The 10,033-nt window shown below is 43.3% G+C and overlaps 1 protein-coding gene across 1 annotated transcript in view; it reads left to right on the top strand.

Moving 5' to 3' along the window:
- Window positions 1–9,826, top strand: part of SATB2 (SATB homeobox 2) — a 117,002-nt gene extending 107,176 nt beyond the window's left edge. The window contains exon 10 of the mRNA XM_009074260.1: window positions 8,732–9,826. Coding sequence (XP_009072508.1) covers window positions 8,732–9,187 — 456 coding nt within the window. The 3' untranslated portion in view covers window positions 9,188–9,826. The remainder of the gene's footprint in view (window positions 1–8,731) is intronic.
- The last annotated feature ends 207 nt before the right edge of the window (window positions 9,827–10,033 follow it).

Genomic DNA, 10,033 nt, shown 5'->3' with positions numbered 1-10,033 from the left:
CGATTTTCAAAAGAAAAGGAGAACATGTATCGTGTTAATTCAACAAGAGAGTGTAGCAGATACCAGAAGTATTTTGTCTGCAGAAAAGCAAACCCAAAAAAGCCTTTTGTTACTTCCTTAGTTCCTGTGGCATTCTGCCAGCTCTTCATTACCAGGGTTGGGATGGGGAAACTCAGAGTCGATGCAAAAATCCTTGACAGACCCTCCCTCCATACACAGCCAAGCTCAGGCTCTCTTTGGAAATTGCTAAGCAGAGCTCTGCACCCCAGAGAGCCTGGCTAGGGCTGCAAGAGAAAGCACAGAAGAGGCAAGTGGGAGGCCCACAAAGCTCATGGTCTTGTTTTTAAGAAGGTAAGTGTTAACTGGAAGGTTTGTGGCCCTCAATGCACACACAGATGTTGAGTCCTGCTTGAGTGGAACTCCAGTTAGGATCACCATGCAGAAGGGCAACATGAACCTCTGTGGGACTGTTGCTTTATCCCTTGTGGGGTAGGCTGCCTTGCTACTACAGGTTACAGGCAAGAGAGGCTTGCATGACTTCTTCAAGGCCAGCAGAGTCCTGCCTGCCTGCTAGGGATGCAGCAAACTCTTCCCTGTGCCAACTGTGCTGGCCATGCCCCATCCCCAGACAATGGAGCCATCCATCACCAGTGCCTTCAGGAGAGAGTCTGCAGCAGCATTGTGCAATGCTTCCTGACCACATTGGCTTTTCTGTCACCAGCACCCTGGTTTGTGCCAGCAGAAGCCGGAACGAATCTGGCCTGTTGCATGTTTACACAGTAGGTACGTGCTGGCTCCACCTGCGGGCTGAAGAGTAGTTGTTGACACTTCTCCTGGGCTGCAAACAGGTAGTCAAGAAAGAGATGTCCACTGCTGACCACGGTTATTCTGCAGTAAACCTAAGGATCCGGCTTAAACCAGCCCAGGATGGGAAATTCAGAGCTAATACATGAATGTTCATCAGCATGAGCTCATTTATGCTACTCCATAAAATCAGCCTGTTCTCAGGCACTTCCACAGCAGTGAAAGTTGTGCCTGTGCTTTTGTGGGATGAGTTGAGGAAGCATTCGAGGGAGAGCAGTTAGCCCAGGAAACACGGGAACACTGTTCTGCATTGTCACAGTTTTGTGATTTATTTTTTTAACATTATACAGACAAAATAGTGTCTATTGTGTAGGCACGTGCTGTCTATTAACAGAGATCAGGAAAGGGAAATAAACCATGCATTACTGAAGAATAAGATCATGATTGTGGTCAAGTGATGGCAGAAGTCTCTCTTCTCTTTGTCAAGCTGATTTGTAAACATTCTTCAAACAACTGTGCAGACAGCAGTGCCACAGCTTCTTGAAAGGAAACCAAAGTCAAGGAAAGATTCCACTGCACAGTTTTACAGTAATCTTAGATCTGTCCCAAAGTTATCTGGTCATCTGCAGTTGTCATTGCAAGCTACACTGCACATGTGGCCTCTTAGCAGCGCAGCGTAATCAGGCTCTAATTTATATTTTATCTCCAGTGATGATAGCTCTTAAAAATGTTTTGTGGTGTATTTGCTCTATGATGCATGCTAAGCTCCTGTTAGCATTAATGGGAGTAGTGTGTGCCGGGGAGGGGAAAGACACCTTCCCCCTCCTTCAAGTCAAGATTAATTGTGTTTTGCTTGTGCTTATCACTTTGTGCGGGATGGCAGAAGCTATGTACAACTGAGAGTTTTGTTGTTACTATTTTTTACCATTTTTGGCAGTTTGGTCCAGGAGAGGAGCTGCACGATGGAGCTGCTATTTCAGAGGCTGGTATTGTTCAGTGTCTTGCCATGCTTGCAGATCATTGGGTATTTCCTGCCCTTAAGCAAGGCAACTGCCATAAAGCAAATGGAAGCATGTGACAAGTGTACTCCAAAGATGTTGAAATTAATCACTTCAAATAGCTCTCATTCCAGCCTGAAAACCAAACTTGTCTTTGACTTTGGGTTCCCTGTGGAACTAATTTCGGTCCTCAGAGTTCTCTCTGAGTCCCCTTTTGTGTGGCTCAGAGAGTGACTTGTACCTCAGAGCCGAGAGATTTGGGACACAGGATTTGTCCAATCCAGTATTCTGGCTCCAGTGGTGGTCAGGAGCAGATGAAGAGTGATAGGAAAGGCCTGAGTATTTGGGAAACATTTTTACTGTGTGACTATTTTGTCTTTGCAGCTGAATAGGACTCAGGGCTGCTGGCTTACAAGCTCTTGTAGCCACCACTTCTGGTTGGCTGCTTTGGTCTGGCTTGCATGAGATGGGGTGCATCATATCACAGACAGATATTATAATTACCTCTAATAAGTGTGTTTACTCCTGTGAAGCAATTACTAAGCTGCTTTGGAAAATGCACAGGATGTGCAGCCAGCCTTTGGACTACAAAATTAAAAGAAGCTCAGGCTGAAGTTAGATGAAAGTGAACATATTTGTCCACGTCAGACTTCCTATCATTTTGCACGCTCATATTGATTTCTTTTGACATGGTCTTCTTTTATTGAGTACCATTTTTTTAAAAAATCCCTTACCGATAACACTACCTGCTAAGGGCAATTGTAAAAGGAAACTAAAGTATATTAAACCTGCCTGGAGTCAAAATGTAATCTAACACGTGTAGTCTGCAATTTGTCATCACTTCATATATACTTTTTCTTTTTTAATAACAGTTTTGGATTTCCCTGAGTTTTGACCTTAGGATACTGTATAATCCAAGAAAAGCAAGGAAACTAAACCACAGTCTTTAACACAACTTTATGGTGTCAAGGTGTGAAATCACTCTGAGAACGAGTCCAAAGAAAATACTTCCTTTGGAGCTGTGACTAGTGCTGCAGTGTTTGCCCAAATGAATGTATTTTTTCAAGAGAAAAAAAAAAAGAGTAGTCTAAGAACCACATTTTTAATAGGAAAGAAATAAACACAGGTGCAAATTGTAACTTCTGCTAGTTTCTTGTACAGACATTCCTAGAAACCTGTAAAGAGTCTTGGCGTTGTGATTGTGTTTAATTAATGTTCTTACCCCTGCAAGCTGTGGCCTGGGAGGCTGGCAGGGTGCAAGTCTGTTTGTGGCAACAGCTTGTGCTGTTCTCGTCCTGAACGTCTCAGTATGTGCAGAGAGATAGGGGCTAGGTAGTGTGAGGCTGTTTATTTGAATAGATAATCTCCCACAGATTATGCCTCCTCCTAGCTGTAAGATTTTGTTGCAAGATAATGAAGTTTGTCTCTTAAGTGAACTCTTAGCATGATAGCTACACACTCCTCTCAGCTTGCAGAAGTGAGGCATTGCTCAGTGAAATGCAGCTGAACACCTTGTTTAGGCCTGTCCTCCACTCTCCCTTTGACTTCAGCTAGCCACTGGGAAGGAGCTGTTCCAATGGGTTTGCTTACATGAGGTATGTATGGAGTCAAACTAGTGGCAACTCCTGCCGACTAGCTTTGAATGCTTGTAAGAGATGTAATGGATAACTGGTGTTAGGTGTACCAAACACAGGTACTGGTCCTACTTTTTGTAATGTGTGTATGTTCTCTATGGCTTTTATTTTGGGCTCCTTAAGCAGGCTAAAAGTTTGCATGGAGAACAGATGCATAGAATCACTTGGTTTGGAAAAGAATTTTAAGATTAATTGAGTCCAATCATTAACCCAACACTGCCCAGTCCACCACTAGACCATGTCCCTAAGTGCCACATCTATACATCTTTTAAATACCTCCAGGGAAGGCAACTCCACGACTTCCCCAGGTAGCCTGTTCAAGTGCTTGACAACCCTTTCAGTGAAGAGATATTTTCTAATATCCAATATAAACCTCCTCTGGCAGAGAGAAGGCCAATCCATTCATCTTTGCTCCTTGTGTGTTTGGGTTATGAAAATTGATATTGACCAACACATGCCACTCGAGGTACCTATCGGTGCTCTCTCTGCCTGTGCACAAAGGCAGGCACTGCCTGTCCCACAAGGACAGTCTCCGTTGCAAATGCGCAGCCTTTCATGAATGTAACATTTCCAGTGGTTCTTTTAGTAACAGGCACCTCATCTTCTCAGCAAATTCCAGCAGGAGGGAGCTCACCTGACTAATCTTCTCTGCAAAGGGCAGGGCAGACCCACACTATGAAACTAAAGAGCTTGGGGTTTTTGCATAGAAACGCAGTTGCTGGTTCCAGCGTGTTGAAAGGCTGTTCCGGCAGTGAGGTGCCATGTCATTGAGTGAGTGTTGTCAGCTGGTACCTCGCTGCAGTTGGTGACTGAGTGTGTGTGCACACCCCACTCAGGCATTCTGCTTGGCTCCCCTTAGCGACTCACCAATTTCATGTGTCTTGTTCTAGCTAGAAAGTGGGTGGAAATGGAAACAAACATCAGTGGCATAGTGAATCCAGCCAAAACTAAATACAGTACAAACACAGGTTGCAATTACATGACATTCGTCTTTCAGTTCAGGTTTGCACACCTCTCTTTTCTGTGGGAATGCCAAAGTCAGGAGCATCCTGTGGGAGCATCCTGAGACATGGGGAGCAGATACATGTAAAACAGTGCAGTGATCCCTTCCCCCCAATAATTCTTGGCTTTGGATTTTAGAAAGACCACAAACCCTTAGCTTATTACAAATAATCCTGATCACTCCTGTAATGATACACTACATTATATACTCTCCTAAATTTAATCATTCAATATCTCACTTCCTTCCCTGTAGGCATGTACTATTATATTTTACACATGGCTTCCAGCTGGTTTTCATTGTGGCCTTCAAATCACATTTCAGTACAGTGCAATCTAAGACCAGTCACTTTATCATTTAAAGTCAGCTTCCATCACAGTCATTTTCTTGCAAGTTTTCTACCAGGGCTGGTTAATTTGTTTGAAAAAAATGAGCTTGTCTGTAAGGTGAAAGTCTACCTGAATGAATCTTCATGAAGCAGCATCTTCCAAAGCTGTTCTGTTCTGAAATGCTGTGAAGGCAGTGGTGCCTGTAGAATTTAAAAATCAAATGTCTTGAGGGAATTGAAAGAATAAGTCCTGTGGGCATGGAACAAAATCTGTATCACCACATTTGGTTTGAAAGTAGATGGGGAGTCAGGGAGGGGAAGGGAAGTCAGCTCCAGATGGTGGTGGCTGTGAAGGAGGAGGTCCCACCCGGGGGATGGAGAAGGGAGTGGGGCATGAGCCACCTCTGCCACGATGTGTGCCCTTCCAAGTCCAGCGCCATCTTTCCTGGGAAAAGGTAAGCCACTGGTTTTATCCCTTCTCTCGGAAGCCCATCGTATATGTGGTGTTCTGTGGCAGGTCAGACCACTGCTGGGGATTTGCTGGCACTAGAAAATGTGCTGCACTCTGTACTTCTTCACAGCAGGTCAGGTATATTTTCTTCTTTGAGTGCAGAAGCAGAGCAGCACTGACCCCAAACCCCCACATGTTATGGCAGGGTGTGCTCAGCAGCACGTGAAGCAGGTAGATATTTTACTTGCAGATTTAAGAGCCTAAGTAATGACCCAAGATCTGAAAATCTGGACCTGCCAAAAATGGTCAGTTTCCTCTGTGAGGCTTTGGCATGCAGGGCCAGGCATGAAGTAAACAAATTGGCCAGCATGCTTTACAAATGTAGTTTAAAGCAGATACTTAACAAGAAGTTAATGTAGATTTCATATTGCACCATGTACCTCAGCAGCTGGTCTGGTTTGCTCTTTTGTATTAAATAGCCCATAATATAGGAAAGAATTGCGAAACCCACCACAGCCTAAACCTGGAGGAAATTCTGTGCATTTATCCATCTCTCTGTAGATGGGTAATCTTGTGTCATGCAGTGTGGCTGAAATCCTTTGTGAATGCCACTAGAAATCCCAAGCAAGCCCCCAGAAGTTAGTGAAATTATGAGATTCATCTGTTATAAGAACAGCTTTAGGGTTTTTTTATTACTTAGGAAAACAGTACGTGAAATAAAATGCAAATGTTTTCTAATATTCTATACTGGTAACCCTTAAGTTATGTGTTTTCTCTTCTGGAGAGGGTGGAAAGGTCACTCCAGAAAAGGAAGGGTTAATTGAAATTATTCTTTCTTCCTGCTCTCAGCCCTCTCTTTTGTTGATTGCTTTATAGATGCTGTAGGCATCTCTTCATCTCCTTCAAATTAAATATTTTACTGCTGCTGATCCTGTATTGTTGGATTTTTTTCATCATTATATTTGATTGGAAGTCTTGTAACATTTTTCCAGCTGGATCATTTCTCATGCTATTTGTCAACTGAAAGGGAAAATAAAGCCCCCTTCCCACTCTGACAAGAATGAACTGAGCAATTCGCACCCTTTCTGGATGTGTTTCTATCTCTGCTAGCTGCTGCTTGAATCTAGCTTGGATTAGCAGTGCTACTTGCGGCTTTTTGTATGACGCTGTCTGTAAGTTCCCAGGCAGTTTATTTGTGCTGTTAAATCCTTTTGGTTTTGGCTGCTCTGGGCCTTACAGTGTCAGGGGACAGGACTAGAAGGCACAACAGGGGAGGTAATTATAGGTAGGGTCTGTGTGACAAATTTATGGGATTGGGTCGTCGGCTAGTGCCAGCAATCTCTGCTTTCAGTGCTCCCTGTGGATGTAGGTACAGGTCCCACACTCATCTGCAATCCCTCTGTTTGAAAACGTCAGTCCTTCTCTTTGAAAACAATCCATGGACACCAGAGAAATCCTCAAAGAGCTGCTGAGCAATCCCATTCATTGGAACATTATGCTCTTTTATTACAAGAGATGTAATAAAATGCAAACCAGAGTACCTGTCATTGCCATTTGGGTTTCTGCTTTCCCCCCACTCCTTGTTAGCTCCATTTGTTTGACACCCTGAGTATTTATGTGCTTGTGAGGAAAATGTACATATCAGCACTGCAAGAAGTTTGCAGTGCTTCTGTATACCAGTGGTTCTTGTGGACAGTGTGGCAAGCCCTGCCTGTCACCGGTGCTGACACTTGCTCTCAGCTGTCCGTGTGGAGTTACCATGGAGCTGCCCCTGTGGTGGGGTGCTTTCTGTTGCAGGCATCACTCTGCGGCAGCGGCAGCAATGCGTTGTGCCACAGGCACAGGGCGTGCGGCTGTGTCTCTGCACACCCACTGCTCATCGAGGCACCAGGTCCTGCTCGATGCCTGGAGGAGCTGCAGCCCCTCTGAGCTGGGGGGTGCTGCCAAGTGCAGCAGGAGCAGAGCAGCGTCCTGGCCAGGCTACAGCCCACGCCACTGTTACAGCGTCTCCACCAGGTTCGGCTCTTTGGCCACGCATGGGCAGTGGCTGGGGACTGTGATCTGCTTTTCAAAAGTTGTGGCTGGAGATTGCCAATGTTACAAATTGCTATGGTAGCAACGTTTGATGAAGGAAATGAATAAAGGGCTCTTCATCACAGAGCCTTTTATTTATTTGCACAACAGGCTGATATTCTATAGCAGACTTCCCTCTTGCAGTAGTGACTGACTTAGTGTAGTGTTTGACCAGGGGCTCGGTATGTGTGTAGAATCCATGCAAGTTCTCAGCACTTTTCCATTATTCTTATTTTTTCCCTTTAGAGACCGTTAACGTAGGGCTGATTTTCTGGACATTGCAGTTTGCAGCAAAGACATTTTCATCTTGGTTGAAGAGCCAGAATTCCCTCTTATTTGTGGAAGAAAATAGTTATCCATATTGATTTTGTTAGCTCAGAGTGTTGAGCTCTAATAATTATTTCCCCGCAGCTGCGGTAACCTCTGGGCAAATCCAGCCCTCAGTCCTGTAGGAGTTTTTTTTCCGTTAATCTCTCTTGTGTAGATTTGGTTTTAAAGAAAGCATATGGAGCTCCTCCGTGTTTTGAACAGTTCAGAGCAGGTATTTTTTTCCCTTGGAATAAGGGCTGCACAAGGGTCTTTCTTAGTCATTTTAAGTGGCTGTTAGGAAGATTAAGAGGTACATATGCTTTCTTTAAACTTGCTGAAAAGGAGATACTGCTGGTGAAAATCTGTTACAAGACTGCAAAGTGTGTTTGCCCAGAGGGTTTCTCAGAACGGAGGGCTATAATTATTTGAACTCGGAACTCCTCCAGTAGTGAAATTGCTACAGATGTAATACAGAAAAATCTGTTCAGGAGACACATTAAAGCCACCTCTGTGAAGCAACTGAACCGATTATGCTGTTGCTCTTCATGGAAGGGAAATCTTAACAAATCTCAGCACTTTGATTATTAATTTCTTTCTTCCATAAAGCAGCTGTGATGGATTTTAATGTCAAATCATTATTCCTGATAAAGCAGCACCTGAAAATCACATGTGTGTCTAGGCCTTTGTGGTATTTGGCATCTCAAAGAAATGGTGAGTCTCTAGCCTAAAAAGACAAGAGGAAACAAGGAGGGGGAGAAGAGAAGCAAAGACTTGTCGGAGATGGGACAACTCGCCCGTCATCGTGACTGTGAGACTGTAATACCTTTTGTCTTCATTTTTGTTTTGGCTATTTTATGTTTCTGTTTATTACTTGCATTTTGTATTTCTTACTTATTTTGTGGGTTTTGTATTTATTTCATGTTATTTGCCTTTTATATCACTTTCTCCTTTCAGTCTGTATTTACCTGGTGCAGCTGTCTTACAGGTGAGAAAGTTAGTGCAGAATGGATATTAATTTTACTTTTCTTCACCAAAACAAAGTAGATCCCATGTAAAAACCTGTACAAGTGCCCTTATCTAAAGCACTGAGGGGGTCAACATGTACGTGAAGTCTGTGTCTGTTTGATCTTACAGGTGCTGCACAGACAGCAGTCCCAGCCTGCGAAGGAGAATTCCCCACCTAGAGAAGAGGCTCCTCCTCCACCTGCTGAGGACAGTTGTGCCAAAAAGCCAAGATCCCGTACTAAAATCTCCTTGGAAGCTCTAGGTATCCTTCAAAGCTTTATTCATGATGTGGGTCTCTACCCTGATCAGGAAGCCATCCACACCCTTTCTGCTCAGCTGGATCTCCCCAAACACACCATCATCAAATTCTTCCAGAATCAACGTTACCATGTAAAGCACCATGGGAAGCTAAAAGAGCATTTGGGAACGGTAGTTGACGTGGCAGAGTACAAGGATGAAGAGCTGCTGACAGAGTCAGAGGAGAACGACAGCGAGGAAGGCTCTGAGGAAATGTACAAAGTCGAGCCTGAGGAGGAGAACCCCGACAAAAGCAAGGTGGCTGCAGCAGACATCGACCAGAGATAATGTGAGACAGGAGTACAGAAAGCAATACATTGATCCAAGGATTTTCTGGCTTTATTTTTGAGGGTTTTTTTCTCATTTAACTTTTTGTTTGTTTCTGTTGCGCATGGTCCATGTGCAAACGGAACGAATTCGGCATTGCCCAATCAGTCACCTTGACACAGACACTCAAGTGTTACACTTCCTACATTTGACTGAAGCAATCAATTGTAGTTACATAGGATTATGCCTTCATCAGTCTTGCACTTATGAAAGGGACATCTAGCAAGTGAATGGGAGGAAAAGGTCCTATGAAATCAATGAAGGAAAAATTACAACTTTGTGTGTGTATATATATATTTACATAAAATATATATATATTAAAATTGCATGAGACAAACTTTACAGCCTGAAAGTATAGACTGTGAAATGAGCTCTTTAAAGATGAGACTTGTTCATGTATTGTAACCACTTCACAATGAGTTGCTTTGACTTTTTGATAAACTGCCACCTGCTTTCAGGGTGCAGTGACTATTTTTGAATTCCTATTTATTTTTTATGTTTATCCCTGATTTTTTTTCATTATTATATGGCTTCCTATCTGGCAACTTAATGGGTAATTTTTGAGGTATTTAAAGACATAAATCAACACTGCCAAAAAAAGAAAAGAGGAAAAAAAAGAGAGAAAATGGAAAAACAAATCAGGGCACCTTAAAAAGAAAACTAGAAAGTTAAGAGTATGTTGAACACAGTGCACACTAAAATGGATACAGCATGTTCCACTCTCTAGACAGTCCTTTCTGTAGTGAACAGATGAATTTTCATGGGATTCAGAGTGACTAAAACTGAGATTCAGTGCATAGAAGACTT

This window comes from Acanthisitta chloris, unplaced genomic scaffold, assembly GCF_000695815.1.
Source record: "Acanthisitta chloris isolate BGI_N310 unplaced genomic scaffold, ASM69581v1 scaffold1995, whole genome shotgun sequence".
NCBI lineage: Eukaryota > Metazoa > Chordata > Aves > Passeriformes > Acanthisittidae > Acanthisitta > Acanthisitta chloris.
Note: the sequence above shows the minus strand (reverse complement) of the source record. Positions and strands in the feature narration are given on the sequence as shown.